The sequence below is a fragment of the Podarcis cretensis genome (genome assembly GCF_951804945.1).
Source record: "Podarcis cretensis genome assembly, chromosome: 7".
In the NCBI taxonomy this organism is placed as follows: Eukaryota; Metazoa; Chordata; class Lepidosauria; order Squamata; family Lacertidae; genus Podarcis; species Podarcis cretensis.
This window is the reverse complement of record NC_137176.1, coordinates 52238496-52263412: the sequence shown is the minus strand read 5'-3', so window position 1 is coordinate 52263412 and position 24917 is coordinate 52238496. Positions and strand designations below refer to the sequence as shown.

Here is a 24917-nt window from a genome sequence, read left to right as displayed (position 1 = left end):
AAACCAGTTTACTTAGAAGTTCTTCACTGGAGATGTGCATAGATATTTGTGCAGTAGTATAACCAGATTATGCCTTTCCCTTTTAGTCGAGCCGCACTATTTAGCTTCTGCATCGTATATGGCAGATAGCAGTCTGAGTGAAGAGATGAGCCAATTTGATTTCTCAACTGGAGTACAGAGTTTTTCATATAATTCCCAAGACCGTATTGCCTCTGGTTCTCGCTTCAGGAGAAAGGTGAGTTGACTTGTCTATTGTGTAAGAAAGCTGCAAGTATGTTCATACACACACACACACACACACACACACACACATGCTCTGGTTTGTGTTCCATTTCCTTCTAAAAGATTGGCATGAATTTTCAAATGTTACAGCTTTGGTCTTTTTAAACATGTAGAGCTGTAGAGGATATATCAATGTATAGAGCAGGCTTCCTCAAACTCGGCCCTCCAGATGTTTTGAGACTACAATTCCCATCATCCCCGACCACTGGTCCTGCTAGCTAGGGATCATGGGAGTTGTAGGCCAAAAACATGGAGGGTCAAGTTTGAGGAAGCCTGGTATAGAGCCTCATAATTTTTGCTACTACTACCAAGCACTTAACTGTAGGAAAGCAATATTATGAAGAGAAAATGAAAGGATAAAATGAAATTCATGTTTAATTTCACTTTTTTAAAAAAGTAAGTATGACATCTTCAGAACTAATTGGCAGTTTTTGCTTGTTTAAAAAGGAGCCCACAGAACCTATAGTTTCAGATGATTTTATGGAACTGGAGATGGATGAGCTGAACCAGCATGAATGTATGGCCTCTATGACAACCCTGATCAAACACATGCACAGAAATAAAATCACACCCACAGTAGAAAAGGTAAGTGTTGGCATGACTTTATATGTTGCTAACATAATCTTTTCCTAGGTCTTTCTAGGTTTAATTGTTTAGAAAGATGTCAATGTATTGCCACATAAATGCTTGAAGATTCAACATACTTGCTAGATGAACATTTTCTGTTTTTGTGAAAACTTTAGCATTCTGTGCAGATACTCCATATTCTGCAAGATCTTGTCCTACCTGTGGCTTATCCCCAGTTACTACAGGAAATAAGCTCAACTAGATGAATTGATCCATGAAAGAAATGTGTGTGAGATATATATATATCAGTGTTCTCAGGTCTGAGACATATCAGATGCAGAAAAGTTTGAGCTGCAGCTTAAAACCTCAAGCTAAATGGAAAAATGTTTTGCACTCAGAAGTGTGGTTCTGATTCTTTATTTGCTTTCCTGGCTTGAATTCAAGCCTGACTTCAAAAATGCAAGGTCACCTGGAAAGGAAAACCTGGGAGTACAGGCCCCTTGATTCTTTCCTTTGAAGTGGAATGACTTGATCTCCTGGTAACATTAGGTGATTGACAGTAAAATTAAGAATTGTTAGAAAGATGTTGGAAAAAGAAAATTATGTGGTTTTGGCAGAAATGACATAAAGGTTTAAGTAAAATTGAATTGGTGAAAGAGAGAACGTAAAATTATAGCATATTAAGACAAATTATTAAGATAAAAACAAGGTTGGAAGGATTTGCTGAAATAACAATTTGAATTAGAATACAAAAATGGGAGGTGTGAGGGGGTCAAGGAAATAAGTAAAGGAAAGAAGGCTATGTAAAGGATCGATTTATTTTTTAATTGATTGTATTATTTTTGTCTTTTTTATTTTTATTTTTTCTCTTTTTTCTTTTTGTAACCTTTAAAATTTGAATAAATATTATTTTTTTAAAAAAAATAAGTGATTGACAGATGGGCTGCCCTACCCACCTATAAAAAGTGGCCTATGGGGAAGCTTAGGATCTGGCCTGCCAGCTGGATCCTGTTTCTTACCCTTAATTTAAATTGCTTGTGGAACAAACATTTTCCATGGTATGAAGTTTGATTTCATATTGAGCAAAGTACTTGTGTTCATTTAGAAGTATTGTCTTACTGTAGATAGGAAACAAAGTGACATACTCTACTTCTTGTAAAGCATCTGTTTCCCTGTAATCCCCCCCAACCCCCCGATTTGGGATGCACCTCTACTGGTAACTGAGGAAGGATTGTGGTTTAGTGTTGTGTTTTTGTTGTCTTTTAATTATGCCTTGTAATATAATTGGCTGTGTGTGTCTGTGTGCTTATAATCTTTTGGGGACTTAGGGTACAGATTCACCAGATCTTCCTCCATGGATGAAGTTTCTACACAGCAAACTTGGAAATCCATCTGTACCATTAAATATTCGCCTCTTTGTAGCAAAACTCATCGTGAATACAGAAGAAGTGAGTCATTTTTTTAAATGGGCACTGGTGCTTGTAATAATTTTCTACAGTATGAATAAAGTAGGTTGAACCCAAAGTTTAAGAAGGTAATGAAGACTGGAATACAGAGCTGATTAAAATCTTAATCAACCGGGCATTTTGATGATGATTTTGTTCAGTTTTTAATGGTTTTCCTTGTTTTATTTACATATTGCTGCATGTTGCCCTGATATTTTATGAGATGGTAGTATATAGGTAAAGGTAAAGGGACCCCTGACCATTAGGTCCAGTCGTGACCAACTCTGGGGTTGCAACGCTCATCTCGCTTTACTGGCCGAGGGAGCTGGTGTACAGCTTCCAGGTCATGTGGCCAGCATGACTAAGCCGCTTCTAGTGAACCAGAGCAGCGCATGTAAACGCCGTTTACCTTCCTGCTGGAGTGGTACCTATTTATCTACAGTGGTGCCTCGCAAGACGAAATTAATCCGTTCCGTGAGGCTCTTTGTATAGCGGTTTTTTCGTCTTGCGAAGCAAGCCCATTGACAGTTTAGCAGATTAGCGCTATTAGCGGTTTAGCGGCTTTTAGCGGATCAGCTGTTAAGCGGCTTTTAGCGGATCAGCTGATAAGCGGCTTAGGGCTTAGGAAAAGGGGGGGGGGGAGGGAAAAAACCCCGCAGGAACTTGCAAGACATTTTCGTCTTGCAAAGCAAGACCATAGGGAAATTCGTTTTGCGAAGCGCCTCCAAAACGGAAAACCCTTTCGTCTAGCGGGTTTTCCGTCTTGTGAGGCGTTCGTCTTGCGGGGCACCACTGTACTTGCACTTTGACATGCTTTCGAACTGCTAGGTTGGCAGGAGCAGGGACCGCACAACGGGAGCTCACCCCATCGCGGGGATTCGAACCTGCCGACCTTCTGATCGGCAAGTCCTAGTCTCTGTGGTTTAAGAGACATGGAATCTGATCTACTGCCTCTAATTGGAATGTGCTAATGGTGAGGGGAGAAATGAGTGGCATGTTCAGGGTGTTCATATAAACCCAACAGTTCAAATATCAGTCAGTAACTTGTTTACTTTCCTAAGTATTGTGTGATTATTTATCAGCGAAGCATGAAATGTAATGTAATCTCATTGTTGGGCATTTGTAAGAAGTGCCCTCTCCATTTACCTACTTTTTCAACATTGTGCAGCAGTTTCCAAAGTGACAGTGCTGTATAGATGGCATTCTGCATTTCTTCTCTAGGTTTTCCAACCTTACACAAAGCACTGGCTGGGCCCCTTACTGCAGCTGGTTGTCTCTGGAGATAACGGAGGAGAAGGGATTCATTACATGGTGGTGGAGATAGTGGTCACCCTACTTTCCTGGACTAGTGTTGCTACACCCAAAGTAAGGAACTAAGAAATATATATGTGTGTGCATATTTAGGTCATAATGATCTGATGCAGGGTCAAGGTGTAATTATGGGCCACTCACTAAGATTAAAAAGTGTAGTAAGAGTGAAATTTGCAAGTTCATAATGAGAAATGTCCCTGGCAATTCAGGTATGATGATTTTTAGAACACCTTTAATTTTAAATAATTTCTTAAGCACTATCCTGAGGAGACACTTTAGATGAATGTATGTGGCTATTGTTGTCACTAAATAACTGTTAGTGATACTATGAATGTATTCTCATAATGTATTTATAAATTTAAGTGTGATTTAAATTTAAAGTGTGATTTGTCTTCTGCAGTTTCACATTGTTAAAAAAAAAAAAGATTCTATCCTGCTCCAGAAAATTGGAGATTAATTTTTAAAGCCTATTCCTTAGTTAAAATTTGATGGTATTCTTCACCAGAGAAGAATAGTTACTACTAATATAATAGCTAACTCAGTGCTTTGTGATTTGCTTTATACTAGGGAAATATCAGGGATGAAATCCTAGCTAACCGGTTGCTTGAGTTCTTGATGAAGAACGTATTTCACCAGAAAAAAGCAGTGTTCAGACATAACTTAGAAATTGTCAAGACAGTAGTAGAGTGCTGGAAAGATTGTCTCAGCATACCTTACAGGTAAATAATATTAATAAAGGTACTCTTTGTAGTTGCAGTACACATATAAATCATCCTAGTAGTATGAAGGCTTCTTTTTAAAAGCTAGTTAGGGTAGGTGGACTGTTGTCATCATACATGTCTAGCAATATTAGAATATACCTGTTGCCATTTCTCTAGTATTTAACCTGGAGACATTAAGGATCAACGTGTTTCATGCCTTAGACACAGATGGCAAACATGGTTCTCTCCAGATGTTGCTGGGTTGCAACTCATCATCCCTAATCATGGACCATGCTGCCTGGGGCTGATGGAGTCTCCAACAACACCCTTAGAAGACAAACCTATAGCATGACTGGGTGGGAGTTGGGGATCAGGTGTTGATCTAATGCAGGGCTTCTAAAAATGCTCCAATTTGAATAGTCAGTATGAACTTGACCACTTCTATTTTTCAATCTAAGTTACTATTTTTATGATCTCTGTGATTTTGTCTACTATAGGATAATATATGAACAGTTTTCTGGTAGAGACGCCAACACAAAAGACAACTCCGTGGGAATTCAGTTACTAGGAATTGTTCTTGCTAATAACCTGCCTCCCTATGATCCAAATTGTGAAATAGGCAGTATGAAGTAAGAAAATTATTTTTGTGCAATTCAGCTGGAATGTACTGAACAAAAGAAGTGGGGCTAACAGAGAAGGAGATTGGCTTGCAATTCTCCTACCTGTTACTTATTCTTAACCCAACACACAAAACCCGCAATCAGATGATAAATTTGGAGGCTGGTGGTGGGATTTTAAGATACCGTATTTTTCCTTCTATAACACGCAGATTTTTTCTCCTAAAAAGGAAGGAGAAATGTCTGTGCGTGTTATTGAGCGAATGTGTGGTCCCTGGAGCCAAATAGTGCAAGGGGAGGCAAAAAAAAGCAGGCAAAAATCAAACCGCGCGTCTCCTAGAAGGGAAACTTGAAAAGAGGAAGCGGCTGCTTTCCGGCATTCTGCCTCAGGGTCTTACTGCCCACCCATCTCTGTTTCCTTGCTGTGTTTGCTCAAACGGAACAAAGAGCAGGGAAAGCCCCTCCCCTCCAGGCAAGCAGAGGGGAAAGCTGAAAACATGCAGGAGGGAGAGAGAGAGAGAGCGCGCGCGAGCTGGCTGGCTTGGGTGGGTAGGTGAGGGAAAACTTTTGCCTTCCTTTCCTCCCTATACCCCTCTCCTGCATTCTTAGCCAGCTGCTTCTCTGCACACCCCTCTCCTGCTCCTTGTCCCTTCTGTGTTTTTCCTTCCCTCCCCACTTCAAATGTGGTTAAAAAGCATGGATCCACATGGATCCTCAGGATCTTTGCATTGGGTCAGCCCAAATTCACCATCAGATCACATAGCATGTCCATGGCTACAGCCTGCCCCCCAAAAATCACGCACCCACTGTTGCCTGGGGCTGTAATGGTGCAAAAACGTGGTTAAAAAGCATGGATCTACATGGATCCTCAGGATCTTTGCATTGGGTCAGCCCAAATTCACCATCAGATCACATAACATGTCCATGGCTACAGCCTGCCCCCCAAAAACCACACACCCACTGTTGCCTGGGGCTGCAATGGTGCAAAAACGTGGTTAAAAAGCATGGATCTACATGGATCCTCAGGATCTTTGCATTGGGTCAGCCCAAATTCACCATCAGATCACATAACATGTCCATGGCTACAGCCTGCCCCCCAAAAACCAAATACCCACTGTTGCCTGGGGCTGCAATGGTGCAAAAACATGGTTAAAAAGCATGGATCTACATGGATCCTCAGGATCTTTGCATTCAGTCACCCCAAATTCACCATCAGATCACATAGCATGTCCATGGTTACAGCCTGCCCCCCCAAAATCACGCACCCACTGTTGCCTGGGGCTGCAATGGTGCAAAAACGTGGTTACAAAACATGGATCCACATGGATCCTCAGGATCTTTGCATTGGGTCAGCCCAAATTCACCATCAGAGCACATAGCATGTCCATGGCTACAGCCTGCCCCCCCAAAATCACGCACCCACTGTTGCCTGGGGCTGCAATGGTGCAAAAACGTGGTTACAAAGCATGGATCCACAGGGATTCTCAGGATTTTTGCATTGGGTCACCCCAAATTCACCATCAGATCACATGTCTGTCGCCACAGCATGAAGCACAAAAATGATACATCCACTGTTTCATTCAGAATGTTTTTTCCCTTGTTTTCCTCCTCTAAAAACGATGTGCGTGTTATGGTCAGGTGCGTGTTATAGAGCGAAAAATACGGTAATTGATTTCAACATAAAACTTCATAGTGTTCTCACTGCAGTAGGTTTAATCTCCTCCAAATTTTCATATTTGGATATGGTTTTATTGCTTTGAGTAAAGCAATTAAATTGATCCTTACAGCATTTTATATTCAAAGGATTGCATCAGGAGCTACAATGATCACGTAATGCATCTGTGAGATCATGCAGAAATTTACTTGGTGTTAAATGAGGTTACTCAAGCATGCTTCAATCTCTGAATTCATGTTGATCATCTGAAAATGGGGGAAATTATGCATATAATGCTGAATTAGAACTAGAAGTAGACATGTATAAAGTGCATGCATGAGGCCAGGAATGGGGAATCTCTCATCCTCCAGATGTTGGATTGCAATTCCCACCATCCCTGACACTGAGCTGATGAAAGTCCAGAGTTCCCCATCCCTTCATTAAATTATTTGTAATCCACTTTGTTTAGGTTACAGATAAAACAAGTGGTCTGTATAGGGTTTCTAAACATGCTCTTACCGATATCCGTTTATTACACATTAGATGTTAAAATAGCATTCTGAGACTAAGCATATTTCTTCTTTATGCTAGATACTACCAAGCTTTGACTAACAACATGGCCTTAGTAAAATACAAGGAAGTGTATGCAGCTGCCGCCGAAGTGCTGGGACTCATTCTTCACTATATTTCTGAGAAGGAAAAAGTGGGTACAACAGGCTATGTATTTTACAATTTCTAAAACCAAAGCAGGAGTTTGCTTTTTAAGTGTATTCTATGCGGTTTTATTTTTTTAAGATGGTTCCTAAAATACACATTAAAACTGTGTTGTTATCTTAGCTAATCCACTGTATTTCATTGTATAACATGTCTATTGTATAACATTTTGACAGGGGAGAAAAGTATTGCCCTTTTATTGAAACATTGGAGCTGTCATACTAGATCTCATCCATTCCAGTAATCTGCTTCCAGTAGCTGCTAGCTAGAAGTTAGGGTGAAGATTGCCATACTCAGATTGTTCCCCAACCTTCAGTAGGCAGCAGTTTATTGCCTCTGAGATAAAAGTCTCATTCCTACAGTGGCATTGAAAGAGCTAGCTCAGGCATAGGCAAACTCGGCCCTCCAGATGTTTTGGGACTACAACTCCCATCATCCCTGACCACCGATCCTGTTAGCTAGGGATGATGGGAGTTGTAGTCCCAAAACATCTGGAGGGCCGAGTTTGCCTATGCCTGAGCTAGCTTTCACAGATTTATCTAATCTTATAAAAATGACTGAGGAGGCCTCTCACTACTCACATAATTAGTAATTATTGCTATTTTTTTGGTCAGGATATTGAGATTTTGGCATTTGAAAGTACCTAACGATATGTTCAATTTTTCAGGTATTTGAAGGTCCGGTTTATGACTTGGTCATACAGCAGCTAAAGCAGCATCAGAATACCAAAGAGGACAAATTTATTGTGTGTCTGAATAAAGTGACAAAGAACTTCCCTTCTCTTGCTGACAGGTAAGTTGAGAACTCTCAATTGCCTGTACCCTAGAGAGGTTCAGTTAGCTTAGCAGTGTTATAACTTCCTGTTCTTTTTGGTTCTTGTTCATGGAAAGGTTTATGAATACAGTCTTCTTCCTGATACCAAAACTTCATGGGGTGATGAAAACTTACTGCCTGGAGGTAGTAATGTGTCGTGCCCAAGAAATAGCGGATCTGTATTTACAGTTGAAGAGTAAGGATTTTACACAAGTCATGCGTCACAGGTAAATAGGGGCATAATTATCCATATTTCTATAGGAACTCTGCACAAACCCTATTTTCTGCACAATCCCTATTTGAGTAAATGGGAGTTGCTCAAAATCACATTCTCCCTTTGGGTGCTGAGGATAGAAGGAGGCTTTTCACAGTTATCACTTTTCAGTTGGCATTTTCCAGAGAAAAGTCCTCGCAAGTTCAGTCAAAAGTCTAGCTTTGCTGCACTTTTTGTATACATACTTATTGTTGATGCAATGAAGTTATTTTTAAAATCCATTTGACTGCACTTTTTCAAATGAATAAAAATGCACTATATGTTAAAAAAAAAACTTTTGAGATTAAAATCATAGACAAATTTTAAAATGTGTTTTTGTTTTTCTCTCCTAGAGACGACGAAAGGCAAACCATGTGTATGGATATAGTCTACAAGATGCTACCTAACCTGAAACCAGCTGAGGTACAAGAGCTGCTTCCTGCAGTAACCGGCTTCATCTCTCACCCGTCACCAGTATGTCGGGGGAGAATGTATGACATTCTCATGTGGCTATATGATAACTACAGGTAAGAATTCAACCACAGGTGTTTTAAAAAGAAATCCTCCAGTAAATTGTGTCACCTGTTGCACGAGTGCGCCGCACATTTAAGTCATGATGTGGAAAAAAAACTCCAGCTCTTGACATTTGAGAATTCTGAAGCTGTCTTAAGAGACTGATAGAGAAACTTATGGGCATATATCCTTGTGATCATCATGGAATACTGTGAAGTATTGCAGATTTTCCACTAACCTTTTGTGTTAGTGAGAAGGCAGTAGAAGAGTTGAACTGTTTTTCCTTGTTCTTTTTCCTCAGGGATCCTGAAAACCAAGCAGATGAGGACTCTTCAGAAGTGTTTAAACTAGCGAAAGAAGTTCTGTTACAAGGACTGGTTGATGAAAATTCTGGATTGCAGTGAGTAATGTTAATCTGTATGTGTGTGTGTTTAACTTAAAATCAAAGCCTTAAAAACTATTTAATTTCAGAAATCAGAATTATAACTTGAGTGTGTTGGGTGTCTGGGTTTGACGGCTTGGAAGGAAGGAAATGAGGTAAAGGTGGTTGTTTTTGCTTTTAAGTCTCTCCCCCTGCTGAATCTCAGTTTCTTTTCCTATCTTCCTTTGGTCAGTACCAACTTGCCTCTCACCATCACATGCAAACAAACTGAGAGGATCATGTATTCATTTTGTCAATGAGTGGAGTGTGCTGTCCGGTAGTATCCAACTAAACAGTTCCACTACTGTAAGGACTTTTAACTGAACAATGGAACTTCCCCACTGTGCCTAATGCATGACCTCTACATCAGCTCTGGAGGGTTGGGGGAACCCCTGGAACAGATTTAGGGGTTGTACAGGGGTAGGAGAGGGCAGGGAAGTTCCATCACACAGCCAAAAGTCATTGCATTGGCAGAACAGTTTAGTTGGATACAACAAAGGAATTTACCACTAGGTTCGAGTCCTTGTTTTCCTGATTTTGCCTTGATAAAGTAAGAAATCAGGAATTGGATCTAGAAATGGTATCTACTGGTGAAAAATAGGGGGTGGGAAGATGGCTGCAATATTTGTTTTGTTTTATTAAATATGTATACCACCCTTCATCCATAGATCTCAAGGTGCTTCACAGCATAAAGTTACAATGTAAAAACCACAGAATACATAATAAAAATAAGAACAACAAACAAATAATCCTCCCCCCCCAACACATTTAAAAGGGCATTGGCTGAAGAGGAACGTTTTTGCCTGGTGCTTAATGATGGCACCAGCCGAACTTCCCTGAGGTTGGTATTCCACAAGTGGGGAGCAACTGCAAAAAAGGCCCATTCTCGTGTTGCAACCCCCGGACCTCTCGTGGAGTTGGTACACGAAGAAGGAGCTCATAGGATGATTTCAGGGTCTGGGTGTGTTCATGTGGAGGTAATTCTGAGCCATTTATGGTGATCATGGCTTAATAAATAAAACATTATTGAGCTTGCCATTGTTGTAATATGCTCTGTATTTCCTTTTACAGAATAATTGTCAGGAACTTTTGGAGTGATGAAACTAGGCTACCAGCCAATACCCTTGATCGAATGTTGACTTTGTTAAGCTCTTTATACTCTGTCAAAATTGAAACTCAGTATTTGAGCTTGGCTACGAATTTTCTGCTTGAGATGACCAGCAAGAGCCCAGATTACTCCAGAAAAATGTTTGAGTATCCACTTTCGGAATGCAAATTTCAGGTGAATTTATTTATATATCTTTATTTTATTTTTGTTTTGTGGCTTCCCCGTGACATTTGGTTGGCTGCTGGGAGAGCAGGATGTTGGAATAGATGGGCCATTGGCCCGATCCAGCAGGCTCTTCTTATGTATTTTTATATAGAATTGTGGGGTAGTCTTCAGGATCCATCACCCTTTAGTCCAGAGCCAGTAAAATCCATTGAATAGCTATTTGGCTGTAATTTACATTGGTCAGTTTCATACTTTATTAGATGTAAACTGAGGAATTCGTTTTGATTATTACATTGGGAAAGGGGGATATTTTTATAAAATGAAATGGATAGAAATCAGAGGAAAAAATGGAATTTGGATTAGGAAATGACACCAGTTTAAAAATAAATGCCTCATGGCGGCAAAATTTTATACTCCTCCCATCCGGCTGGGTTTCCCCAGCCACTCTGGGTAACTTACAGCAAAATATTAAAACAAAGAAGTACATTAAGATTTTGTCTAATAGTTTCACATGTAAACCTATCCTAGGCACATTTATTCCATTGTCCCACTGAGTTTAGTGGTATCTCAGCTGAATCAAATTAGATGACTTCAGTGGGCAAAGATGGTCTCAGCTCTGGGTTGTTGTTGTTTTTTACTTTCTAGGATTTTGCTATTGACTCAAGTTGGCGGTACCGAAGTACTGTTCTTACACCTTTGTTTGTGGAGTCTCAAGCTTCCCAGGATGCCAACAGGTATCGCTCACAGGAAGGATCTCTGGGTGGCCAGATAAGGGCTACACAGCAACAGTATGAATTTACTCCCACACAAAATGCCAGTAAGTTTTCCTGAAGCAGTAGTATTTAATGAAAAACTTTAAAGGGTTTGTGTATGGAATTCATGCTTCCATGTGTATTCAAAAACTTGTGTGTATGGAGGTTTATACCTTGGTTCTTGAACTCAATCCATTCTGGAAGTCTTTTCGACTTCCAAAACATTCAAAAACCAAGGTGCAGCTTCCGATTGGCTGATTGGCCCCAGAAACAATGTTGACAGCCGAAACGGATGTTCGGCTTCCAAAAAACGTTCGCAAACCGGAACACTTATTTCTGGGTTTGCGGTGTTCGTGAGCCGATTTGTTCATCAGCTAAGCCATTTGGGAACCAAGGTACCACTGTACTTGCATATACTTTTGTATTTATTTGTGTGTGTGTGTGTGTGTGTGTGTGTGTGTGTAAAATCTTTGGCCTCATATACTAAAAATATTAAGTATTTCGGTTTTCATACTGAACCTTCCCCTGATATTCTGTTTCTTTAACATCCATTTCTGGTTGTAGCTTAGGCAAGTAAAAGAAAAGTAGTGGCGGAGAGGGGGGCAACACATATTATATTAAATGGAGAGATATGTGAGTATTAATGCTTTCTTCTTCTTTCAGGTGGGAGAAGCTCTTTCAACTGGCTGATAGGAAACAGCGTTGACACTTTTTCAGAATACAGATTTCCTTCATCTTCTGAATCCCTGTCATCTTCGATGTTGTTCATTAACAAACGAGCTGACAAATCACACAGAACCGCCTTCAAACCTATAGGTCCTAATTTCGGAGAGAAAAGGCTGGGTTTGCCCGGTGATGAGGTGGACAGCAAAGCTCAAGGTACCACAGCTGTTAATGGCGATTTCTCCCTTAGATCCTTAGTTAGAAGAAGCCTTCTGTATTATCTAAGGCTAAGCAAATTACATAATATCACACATGAGTTTTGCTCAAGCAACCAGAAGAAATTGGTTTCAAAAGTTTAAGCCCTTACATTAGGAAAGTTCTTAAATCAAAGGGTTCATATGTCATCAAAATCCCTTTACAGGTCTTATATGATATTATGGGTGAGACTTTCCCACCTCATTGTTTAATTAGGAAAGTGTTGTATGCAAGTTATTAAAAAGTAGCTTTATGTATAAGTTAAAAAAGAATTTTCCTTCTCTGTTGCTTAGGTATAGATGAACGATCAGAGATTCTGAGACTGAGGCGACGGTTCTTAAAAGACAAAGAAAAGCTTAGTTTGATTTATGCAAGGAAGGGCGTTGTTGAACAGAAAAAAGAAAAGGTTTGTTTCCTATAGTATAAATAATATACAGATACTAAACTGTTTTTAGAGTGCTTCTACTGAAGTACCGCTTTAGGAACAGAGTGCCCGCATGCCTAGGAAGCGGATTGTTCAAGTGCCCCATAAGCAGTGGGGTTGAGAGACCACCAAGGCACACGATTCCTCTCCTTCCTAAGAAGCGGTGAAGTATCTAGCTGGGCTCTTGACAGTGTGAGGCACTACGGAGATGGGACTGGAATATCAAAGCTCCATTCTTTTTCTCTCTCAAATAAATGTGAGATGTTGGGGTTTCCCCCCCCCCCAAGGAGATTGTGTTATGATCTTTCTGTTTTGTTGCTTCCTTTTCCAAAGCTGATCAGGAAGCTTGCCTATCAAGGTTTTTCTGAGGACAGAAGTTGGCTGACTTGTGGAGGAAGCTACCCTTGCCTGGGGCAGGTGTGCCCCACTTGCTCCAGTAACTCAGGGCCACTCACATTAGCCTAATATATTTCCTGAGTGAAGAGGAACACACACAAACCCCATTTCATGTCTTACCCACTCTGAAGCAAATGCATTCCCTGAGTTCTGCTCTTCTTCGTCACAATCCAGGGCTCTTCTTGCTTACTTGATGTAGTTCAGCTCAAAGCCTAAACCTTAGAATTGAACTTTTGGGAAGAATTGGAATATGTGACTTAAACTTGAGGTCATGCATTTTCTGTATCAACATTCTTGAGTGGTCAGCTCTCCCTTTGCAGGATCCACAAAAAGGAGATGTATATTTATTTATTTATTTATTTATTTATCTATTTTGGAAATTTATTAATTACTTTACATAATAGAAAATATCAGAGCTTTTTAAAGCATCAGTGATATAGTAAAGCTGTATAAAAATACAGTTCTACAGTCCATATCAGTGATCTGGATTCATGGCTTGGGTTAATCATCTGGAAAGTCTTGTCTAAATAAGGAAGTATTTAACAGGCGTTGGAAAACGTAGCATAGTCAGTGTCAAATATACCCAGGGAGGGAATTCCACAAGGCAAGTGCTGCAGCACTTAAAGATTCTGCTCTAAGTACTATGGAGTGGACCTTGGGGGAATCAGATGCCATTAGGATGGCCTGTCCTGATGACTGCTGTGACCAAACTGGTATATAGGGCCCAAGAATATCTTGCAAGTAACCTGGTCCCAAGTTGGTTATGGCTTTTGTATGCAGCTGGCAGAACCTTAACCCGTGGCCTAGTAGCATATCAGCAGCCAATAATATAGCTCTCTCAGCAAAGGTGTTACATGCTCAATGTAGTAATCCATTCTCAATGTTACTGTATGATAAGCTGTTTTTCCCCCTTTTCACGTCAAAACTAATTCAGAAGTTATCTATTGTTGCAGGAAATTAAAACCCAGCTAAAGATGAAACATGATGCTCAGGTCACTCTGTACAGGAAGTACAGGCAAGGCGACCTTCCTGACATCCAGATTGAATACAGCAGTCTTATTACCCCTCTGCAGGGCGTAGCTCAGGTATGCTCTTTTATCTGTGTTTTTTAACTGCTTTTTGGTAACACAGTTGCGGTAAATGAAATTTCAAAATTTGTGTAAGGCAGGCATCCCCAACCTTTGGCCCTCCAGATGTTTTGGACTACAATTCCCATCATCCCTGACCACTGGTCCTATTAGCTAGGGATCATGGGAGTTGTAGGCCAAAACATCTGGAGGGCCGCAGGTTGGGGATGCCTGGTGTAAGGTACTCGAATGTAAAGCTGTTCCTGTAAACTTCTACGCTCCAGTTGCAGAAGAGGCACATGATTCTCTGTGGAAGCACCTGTGCAGTTGTACCAAGGATTCATTGTTTGCATTGTCAATTACAGAGAGACCCTATACTGGCTAAACAGCTTTTCAGCAGTTTGTTTAGTGGAATTCTGGAAGAAATGAAGAAAATGAAAACTCTGCCTGAGAAGAACAAGGTTGTCCAGCAGTTGCTTGAGGATTTCAACCACTTCCTGACAACATCTGTGCTGTATTTCCCACCGTTCATAGCTTGCATCCAGGTAGTGCTTTCTACGTTGCATTTTGAATTTTGTCCTGTTTTGTCTTTTTAGGCATATACACCAGGTTGGGAGGAAACCTTTTTGGCCAGATCTTTATTCCCTCCACCCACCGTGAGGCATCTTTGACCGGTGGGTGGACCCACTCACCTGTCAACTATCTGGCTTCATAATGATATTGACATATGTCAAAGTTCAAAGGAAGTCACTGTACAGCAGAGCTTTCCAAACTTTTCATGTTGGTGACACACTTTTTAGACAGGCATCATTTCGTGACACAGTAATTCAGTTTTACTTTCCAGCCCCAGGAGGAGTGCGGGGAATGTTTCCGTGACAAACCTACATACTGCAGCTGATACACTGATGTGTCACAACACACAGTTTGGAAAGCTCTGCTGTACTGCAACCACCTTTAAAGACACACATCTCAAAGAAGATTAGCATGGCCCCTGCGCATCTCAAATGTTGTCGTTTAGTCGTGTCCAACTCTTCGTGACCCCATGGACCAGAGCACGCCAGGCACTCCTGTCTTTCACTGCCTCCTGCAGCTTGGTCAAACTCATGCTGGTAGCTTCCAGAACACTGTCCAACCATCTCGTCCTCTGTTGTCCCCTTCTCCTTGTGCCCTCAATCTTTCCCAACATCAGGGTCTTTTCCAAGGAGTCTTCTCTTCTCATGATGGTCGGTTAGAGGGAGCCCCTTTGAAGTTTCTGCACAGAGGAAAGTGACCCAAAATGTCCCAAACACAGAAGCATTTCCCCCTCTACAAAGGAAGTAGTTTGTATTCAGGGCAGTGGGGAAAGTGTTTTGAAAACAAACTACTTACTTCAGAAAAAAAAGAAATGCTCCAATGAAAGATGACATATTTTTTTCTTTCCAAAGAAACTTGCCAAACCCCCTTCTGCTATGCTTCCCACATGTTTGTGTCATTTGAAGTGACTTGAACAAAACAGCCTGGTGGGCCAAATTTCACCAGCAGACCAGAAAATTTCCACCACTTTTACAGAAGATATAAATGAGCACCAGCTAAAATTGATTAAAGATGACACCCTTCTTACTTAAATTTGTTAATATTTACCCAGGGATGTACTAGTTCTTCCTTCTACTGGTCTGTGAAGTTTCCTTAATTCTTGTTCTCTACATTATAAAATTTACCTAGTTGGCTAATTTCTTTATAGACAACGGTGTTTAGTGTGGAACTGCCATGCTCCATTCACTCACTTTCTACAGTGGTACCTCGGATTACATATGCTTCAGGTTACAGACGCTTCAGGTTACAGACTCCGCTAACCCAGAAATAGTACCTCGGGTTAAGAACTTTGCTTCAGGATGAGAACAGAAATTATGCAGCGGTGGTGCAGCAGCAGCGGGAGTCCCCATTAGCTAAAGTGGTGCTTCAGGTTAAGAACAGTTTCAGGTTAAGAACGGACCTCCGGAACGAATTAAGTACTTAACCTGAGGTACCACTGTATTTCATTCTTTCATTCATTTTATTTGTATACCTGTTAACATCCATCTGTCTTGGGAGACATGCAAAAAAGAAAACAAAAAACCATGCTCAAAGTGGCTCACACCAATGAAACAGAGATGCATTTCAAACAATCACTATAAAAACAATTTGCTTGTGTCCAGTTATGACAGTGTTCTACATCTCCCTGTCTCTGCAGCTAATAATAATATGAACTGAGGCTAGGGAAATGCACAATATTATGATGTCAAGACATAAGTAAGTTGTCCTAGTTCTAGACATAACAGAGGGGGCTGCTGGATTAAAATTTTTTGTGTGTGTGTGTGTGTGTGAGAGAGAGAGAGAGAGAGAGAGAGACATGGCTTATTAAACACTACATATTAAGCTAACCTCAAAGTAATTCCAATAGCTAATTATGGGTTTGGTGCGATAGGAAATGAGCTACCAACACAGAGAGCTGCTGGACCTCAGCCCTTCAAGTGTGAGCACTAGCTGCTTAGCAAGTTTGCAGCAGCCAGTGGGTATCCTGCTTCTTGAACAATCTTTAATTCACCTTTCCCCGGAGGAGGAGGAGGAGCCACCCTCCAAAAGGATGCGTGGAAAGACAGAACTTTCACCCAATGTCATCAAATGGATTGAACTTGCCAAGTAAGTTTTTTTCTTTCCCCTCTAGAGTTACGTTACTGTATGGTATGTTTTTTAAACTGACTGTATAAAAAAAAACTATAAGTAGTAGTATTTTTGCCACCTATATATCACCTATTGAATTAGCATTTTCTCAATAGTGACGCTGTTGGTTTAGGACTGAAAACAAACCCAGGTTCTAATGTTTACTCAACAGTGATACTCACTGGGTTACTTTGAGCTGCCCTGGGGTGGCTAAACCATGGGGTGTATACAGACTGCCAAGAGGTTTTGGGTGGTCCTCAGGGACAACCCCCTCCCAAATTCTGTGTGGTGTATATGTGTAAATATATATGAGGGGGAACTCCCCTACCTTCCCCAAGCACCCTAGTGTAACCTTCACCACTTCTAAGTCATTTGGAGCTTCTAAAAAAACCTTCAATGGAATCTTTCCCGCTGCTCTATAAACAGTGCTACTTTTTAGCCTACTCTCTTCACTTCTCTTCATTGCTGTCCACATTTTTGTTTGTGCAATGATGTCTTCAGTAGCTGATGACAAACTATCCTTCTTGATTACCTGCAAAGACACCAGAGCAAGAAAAACAATGCAGGCAGCAGTGAACAGAAGGGAGTCAGCACCATCTGTTGATTGCAATGGTTATCAAATTTAATGTATTTGGGGATGGGGAAGACAGGTTCTGAAAGAAGATGTGAAATAATCACATAAAAATACAAGCAACGTGCCAATTATGTGCATTCTCTTTGTTTGTGACCATGCACACACATGCCAAGTACTTGGAAGTGGTACCCAGAAATGTTCAACCAACTCTGACATGCGGGAAATGGAGGGGTAGTGTAGCTGGCCCAGCTGACGCGTGCAGGGCAGAAGCTTCCCCATGCACGAGAGCTGGGATGGCCCAGCTCAGGCTCTTGAGGGCCAGAGGGTTGGAGGGGCTTGGTTGAGGAGGGTGCTCCAGGGTGCTCCCCATTTTACACGATTTTACATACATGCTTGAAATGACCTCGGGGCCATTGCTTATGGAAGTTAGGATAACATGTACTTAAGCAATAAGCATTCAGCTGTATCCTGGACTCCCCCCCCCCCCCCCCCGCTTTCTAGGCTTTATCGATCAGTTGGAGATTATGATGTTCTGCGGGCTATTTTTAGTGGAAAGATTGACACTAAGGAAATTACTCAGAAAGCTCTATTAGCAGAAGCAAAAAACGATTATGCTGAAGCAGCGAAGCAATATGATAAGGTATGCTTTTCATACGAAGTCTTGCTTTCAAGTATCTGAAGAAAAAATAAGTAATTGTTCAGGCTGAATATGGATTTTTTAAAGGTTCTTCAAATCATCATTTCTCTGCTTTAGCCAGGATAATTTTCTTCATGACTGAGGAAAAGGAGAGGCATGAATTGCACATAAATGTGTTAAGACTTTGAAAGCTTTTCAATGCAGCTTTATAGTCATTAGCAGAGGTAGAAGAGAGTTTGATTTACTGACCTCTAAGGTACCCCTAAGGTGTACTCAGAGTATTGATTAATGGAGGGTCAGAGTAATTGGTGCAACACCAACATAGGTTGGAAGGCTGGGCAGGGTGTGCAGGGTGTGTGTGGTGGTGGGGAATCCCATTGATAGGAATTCTATCAGCCCTCCCATGAAGCCATTCTGAGAACTTAATTTCAGGGATTGTTCCTGGTGTTGGGCCAGAGAAACAAAGGAGGGGTGCATTTTGTGTACCACCCTTCCTGTTGCCAGACACCCTCCCTGCTTAAACTGGTTGAGGTGGTTTCCTGAGTTCTCTTCTTATTATTCCTTTCTTTCATTAGTTAACAGTTTGCTTTCAGTGTTTCGTCTATTACCTTGTTAGTCTATATATTGTTGGATGTGCTTAAATACAAAGGAGTGTTGCTGTATTAAAAAAAAAATTTGTTTTGTTAAAGGGGCATCTCCATTTTGGCAGTTATCCAGAAATATTATATGACTGGTAGTTCTGCTTTTATGGGAGGGGCTGTCTTTCATGCATGCAGCACAAGCTTTGCATGCCAAAAGGTCCTTGGCATCTCTAGGTGCAGCTGGAAAAGATGCCTGTCTAAAATCAGCATTGGCGGTTGTCATCTAGATGGGCCAATGGTTGGGCTTGGTATTCGGCAGCTTCCTTTGCTCCTAGGTCACGCGGTGTTGTTGTTTTTGCACAGGTATCAAAACTGTTATGGAAGAGCAAATTGGCTATGAATTCATAATTGTGTACAGATAAATGACTAGCTAATCACTGAGATACACATGCATTTGTTTCTATAGGCACTTTCTATGCAAGACTGGCCTGATGAGGAACCAACAGAAGCGGAAAAAGATTTTTGGGAGCTTGCATCTCTTGAATGTTACAACCGCTTGACAGAATGGAAGTCTCTGGAATACTGTTCGACTGTAAACATTGATAATGGACAGCCCTCAGACCTAAATAAAACATGGAGTGATCCATTTTATCAGGTTTTCAAACATACGTATATATTTTCCATTCTGGCTACGTTGCACTTGTTCATTGCATCTGTCTGCTTATATGTCAGGGCCAAACTGCATGCAATAATGGAGATTTGTGATTCATCTCTGTGTTTTCCTACGACAGGTCTAACGGCAGCTTCTGGGGTTTGTGGGGTTTGAGTATGCAAGTGTGTGTGTGTGTGTGTGTGTGTGTGTGTGTGTTCGTGCGCTGCGGGGGGGGGGGAGTTAAGTATTTTCCTCCCCCTGCTGCTGCTCCAGAAAAACTGGCTACCCTAGTACCAGCTGTGTTTCAATTTATTTTCATTCTTTTCTTTAAAAAAAAGGGTTTTGAGATCAGTCATGGACCTGCTGTGTAATGTGTCATTTGGTCCTTCCCTGTGGGAAGAGCTCTCAACCTAATATTAGTCTTGTGTGTAAGAATCTCACTGTTAGTATGTATTAATATATTAAACGAAAGCACCAAATGCAGCAGAGGACATTAAAGTTTTAATATAAATATAATTAAGTGAAATATAATCCAAGATAATGCAATCAGGTCATGAATGCTATTTCAATGTAATAAAACTAATTTCAATTTCCCACCACTTTAGGAAACCTATCTGCCATACATAATTCGCAGCAAATTGAAGCTTCTCCTTCATGGTGCTAATGACCAGTCTTTACTAACATTCATTGATGAAGCTATGAAGACTGAACAGAAGAAAGCTCTAATAGAAATGTATTACAGCCAAGAGTTGAGTCTTCTCTACATTCTACAGGATGATTTTGACAGAGCCAAATATTATGTCAATAACGCTATGCAGGTTTTCATGCAGGTAAGGATCACATACATCTGGTGTGAAAAGTCAGTAGATAACTGATAAAAGTTCATTGCTACTGCAGGATTATGTCACTCTCCACTGCCTCCTTGGGAGTTAAGAGGGGATAAAATGGGTTCAGGTTTAAAGTCTTGATTCCCTGAGATGATCAGGGCTTGCTAAGTGCAGAATGTGTAAGGAAAAGCATAGCATAAAGGAAAATACACTAATTGTTGTACAGGAATTCAAATGGAAATGTTGTCTACTCCACAGAACTATTCCAATATCGATTCACTGTTGCACCAGAGTCGACTGACCAAGCTGCAGTCCGTTCAGGCTTTAACAGAAATACAGGACTTTGTCAACTTTATAGGCAAGCCAGGTAAGTTTTTTCAACTTCATGCAGTGCTTTCACATTGTTGTAGTAGACTTGTAAATCTGGAGGGAAATTAATCCCAACTCGGAGGTATGTATCTTTCATTTTGCACCTACAAAAATGTACAGAATAGCTATAATGATATTGGATGTCACCTTTTCTTGATAGTGGCTACTACTACAGGATTTTTTATCACTTTGTTCTGATCCAAGTGTATTTCTGTATTTAAGCTACTCTTCTGTTTTAAACTACTGTTCTTCTATGCCACATCATGACCTGTTTTGACATTCCGGAAGCTGACAGAACCAGCTTCCACTGAACTCCTGTTTATAAAACAAATATGCATACAAACAATTCAACATCAGTAACTGGCCATGCTAGTTATTTAGGATTTTGACGTGTTTCTTATGCTGCATTATCAGGTTGCAGGTGTAATTTTTAAACTTTGTATTCTTTCCTCCAACAAACGGTTCTTAGGTAATATAGGTTCTCAGGCATCACTTAAGAGACTTCTTAGTATTTGGACAAACAGATATCCAGATACCAAAATGGATCCTATGAACATTTGGGATGATATCATTACAAATCGGTAAATAAAGGTTGATCTTGATTATCTGTGATTGCATATATCTATTAAACATTCAGTCATTTAATATGTTCCCAGTGAAATTGTTCTTGCACTGTCTACAACTATTTCTGTAATTAATCATTTCTGTTGATAGACAGTCATGACAGTTCAAGGATGGGTTTTGCATGTTATATACCCACAACATTCAGTTGTTTATTTAATGCATATTCCTTCTCTTCCAACTTTTCATATAGAAAAAGAAGAGTAAGGACTGAAATGTCTTCTGTGGTTCCAGTTCTGTTTCTGTCAACATTATATTATTTTCCTTATGTTTCTGCAGATGTTTCTTTTTTGACAAAATTGAGGAGAGACTTCCTAAAACGAGTCTGGAAGACAGTATAGAAGTGGATGGAGGGGAAGATGCTAGTTTCAAAATGGAAGTGGACCATGAGGATGAAGATATACACTCACTGATTAGAAACTGCAAATTTACCATGAAAATGAAAATGATAGAGAGTGCCAGGAAACAGGTGCCTATGTCCTGTTTAGCAGCCCTTAATCCATTATAAAAACATAAAAAGTAGATTTGGATAATGCATGCTTCTATTTCCCTTTTCTTACCTTCATATTGAATAGATTTGCCTTTCCTCCATATCCTTTGCTGTTTTTTACTGATGTTTCTCTCCACACACCCTCCCTTTGAAATGTTAATGCAGAACAGCTTCTCGGTAGCCATGAAACTTCTGAAGGACCTGCATGCAGATTCTAAGACAAGAGAAGACTGGCTTGTGAGATGGAACCACAGCTATTGTCGCTTCAGCCACAGCCGAAGCCGAAGCCAGAGTAGTCCTGAACAAATACTTACAGTACTCAAAACCACCTCCCTTCTAGGTATGTGTTTCATGAAGGGGTCTACTATGCATAATGCAATCGTGCTTGGTTAAGAGAGGATCTTAACTGTGCTTTCTGCATATATCATATTTGTAACAGAGTGTCGGTTTTACAATGTTTGGTCCAACAGATGAGGATAAATTGGGCAGCTTGAGCAGCAGTGCCTTAACCTACCGCAACCAAAACCACCTCCTGGGTACCACTTTCCACATCATGGCCAGTGCCCTTTGCAAGGATCCAGGGTGTCTTGACCAAATCGAGGAAGAGAAAGCTAAAAAGGTCTTAGTGCTTTCAGGAGAAAAGCCTGATAATATTGAAAAGGTAAGTTCTTTTTCTCTCAGAATTGCTAAACAAGTGACTGAAGGTACAACTTGATTTTCTTCTTTCTTGCCCTAATCAATTATCTCAGAGGTTTTCAACCTTTTTGGGTCCACGGCTCCCTTGACCAACTACATTCTTTCTGCGGCACGCCTGTAGGGCACAGGAGCCCAGTTATGTCACCCCTTGCCTGCAGAGCTGGCAGCCTCTCACGCTTTTTCAAACACCCTCCCTTGTGGAGTCTTCCCTCAGCCTCCTCTCCTCTCCCCTCTCCTTAGGAGTCCTCTGGGCAGCTGCAGCTGCCGCCTCTGGTCTCTGAGCTGCCTCCCTACCCCAGGAGCATGGGAAGCACCCCCTGGCCAGCCCCAGAGGCACCATTCAGCTGGGGAGCTTGTCACTAGAGCTGTTGCAACAAACAGCTGTGCAAGCCTTTAACAGGCAGAGATGCAAGAGGGCATCAGAGGAATGGAGGGAATGAAAGAGGAACAGAGGCCAGTCCTGCCCGCAGCACCCCTGACCATCATTCAAGGCACCCCAGGGTGCCACAGCACACTGGTTGAAAACCACTGGCTTATATCATATCTATTATATAATAATAAAATGTTATAGTGATTTCAGTGGAACTTACTAATTCCATGCCATGAAATCCTCTTACTGGTTTCTGGATGGCACTCTCTGCACCAGTGAATTTTATGTTGCACTGGTTCATCTTAAGGCTTCTGCCTCCCCATACCTGTAGCGGGAATAGGCAGGGACTTGCAGGGATGACGTTTCTCCTGTGCTCTCCATCTTCCTCCTCCTTGCTGTTCCTAGCAGTAGCCAGATGCCATTAAGAATCTCACAAATGCAGCACAGTGGTTGCCATCACATCTCGTAGCAATGAATCTCCGTAAGTTAATTTTTGCATTGCATGAAACGGTATTTTCCAGTTGTACATACTTTAATTTCTATCAACTGATTTTATTTACTGGCCCAAGTTCTAGGTGCTGGCAGCAGCAGGAGGGCACACTTCCACAGCCCAAGGTTTTTTGGGGGCGGGGGAGGGGGGTTGAGGAATGTGCTCTGGCCATGAACAATTCTGTATCACACTTTTTAAGCTGTTCCTGCTTTCCTTCTTTGAACCTTTTCTTTCCTCCTGCCTCCTATTTATGTGCCTGTGCCTTAGTATCTGTCTGCCTGAAAAGCACTTTGTAGTCTTGATTTAAGAAATCATTTATAATCTTGTTGCCTTAACATGCTTTTATTTAGATTCTAAATTTAAGTGCCCACTTCTGTGACTCTTGAACTTGATTCTGGGATTTCTGATTTGTTGTAATTTCAGGTTATAGCAGGTTTGAATAAGAGGGCGTTCCAATGCTTCAGCAAGGCTGCAAGGAAAGCTGAAGAAGAGGTACAGTCCATCTCATCTGAACACATAGATACAAAGGGTGTCATAGATGCTTATATGACATTGGCTAATTTCTGTGACAGTCATCTCCGGAAGGAAGAAGAAAGCTCAGCAGGTGAGATAAAAGAGGGGTTGTTCATGCCAGTTATGCAGCTATGACAAAGATAGATTGGTGGGTGGGTATATATTTAAGGCCACAGTGATGCATTCTTCTTGGACAGTTAAATCTACCCCAGTTGAACGTTTTGATAATGATGAGAGCTAGTATATCTAACATCAGGTTTGATTTTAGTTTTCATGTTTGTTCTGATAAGGTACATATCATCCCTTACCACAATGATCTGTTCCTACAAATGTTTTCCCTAACCAAAACTGAAGAAGTAAAATCAACTCATGGTGGTTTTACATCATCAGAAAATAACACGTTATTCACCTATCAATTCTAAAATATAGACACTTTTACTCTTGCAAGATTGAATGTATTGCCCTCCGCTGTACTTGAGAGACGATTCCAAACGAAAAATGCTTATGTCCCTGTGGAAATGGCAGTACTGAATCGGTGGCACATGCCCTTCTGGCTTGCACTCTTTATAATGACTTGAGGAATGAGGTTATCACCCCTCTTTTATTGTCCATTCCGGGTCGCCCAGCCACTGCCACAGTGTCCTTTCTCTTGGCAGATCAAGATGAGCAGGTGATAGCAAAGGTTGCAAGGTTTTGATGCTGGGGCAATTAGAATAAGATCTACTATTTGACTACTGATTCAAAACCCTAAAATGTATTTTATATAATTGACTTTTTATTTCTATTCTTTGTATATCATATCGTTGTTTTATTGCTATGGCTGATGGCTGATGCAAATAAAGATTCATTCATTCATTCACATGCTATTCAATCTTATATAAAAAAAATTATTTGGAATATTTATAAACCACTAAACATTATAAAAACCATAGTGGTATACAACAATAAAACAATACAACTAAAACAAGTAAAAACTGATAAAATAGTTATTTAAAAAACAACAATGAGATACTGCTAGTTGAGTCCTGAGATGGTTACAAAAACAACAGGTTACAATTAAAGAAATGGATTTAGCATATACTGTGCTCCAAAGTGCTAGATGCCCCCAAACCATCAGTTTTGTAAACTTCATTCTGGCCAACCATCAATATTGATGAGTCCCGAGGTTATTGTCTCATGGAGAGAATGTTATAATACCCACATATGCAAAATGCTTAGAGCAGTGAGCTGCATTATCACAGACTAAATGTCTGAAAGAGGCCAAACAGAGTTAGCTCTTGTTTTTAAATATATAGGC

General features: G+C 40.7%; 1 protein-coding gene across 1 annotated transcript in view; it reads left to right on the top strand.

Annotated features, from left to right (window-relative positions):
- Positions 1-24917, top strand: part of PRKDC (protein kinase, DNA-activated, catalytic subunit) — an 84611-nt gene that overhangs the window by 41234 nt on the left and 18460 nt on the right. The window contains exons 46-72 of the mRNA XM_079982597.1: positions 87-235; positions 730-867; positions 2178-2297; positions 3516-3659; positions 4173-4324; positions 4804-4935; positions 7169-7280; positions 7959-8083; positions 8182-8331; positions 8711-8884; positions 9172-9270; positions 10363-10573; positions 11210-11381; positions 11980-12195; positions 12528-12640; positions 14008-14139; positions 14487-14666; positions 16565-16779; positions 17876-18014; positions 19059-19247; positions 19850-20074; positions 20330-20438; positions 20910-21021; positions 21341-21530; positions 21717-21891; positions 22022-22212; positions 23531-23711. Of these exons, the coding sequence (XP_079838723.1) occupies positions 87-235; positions 730-867; positions 2178-2297; positions 3516-3659; positions 4173-4324; positions 4804-4935; positions 7169-7280; positions 7959-8083; positions 8182-8331; positions 8711-8884; positions 9172-9270; positions 10363-10573; positions 11210-11381; positions 11980-12195; positions 12528-12640; positions 14008-14139; positions 14487-14666; positions 16565-16779; positions 17876-18014; positions 19059-19247; positions 19850-20074; positions 20330-20438; positions 20910-21021; positions 21341-21530; positions 21717-21891; positions 22022-22212; positions 23531-23711 (4245 nt within the window). The remainder of the gene's footprint in view (positions 1-86; positions 236-729; positions 868-2177; positions 2298-3515; positions 3660-4172; positions 4325-4803; positions 4936-7168; positions 7281-7958; positions 8084-8181; positions 8332-8710; positions 8885-9171; positions 9271-10362; positions 10574-11209; positions 11382-11979; positions 12196-12527; positions 12641-14007; positions 14140-14486; positions 14667-16564; positions 16780-17875; positions 18015-19058; positions 19248-19849; positions 20075-20329; positions 20439-20909; positions 21022-21340; positions 21531-21716; positions 21892-22021; positions 22213-23530; positions 23712-24917) is intronic.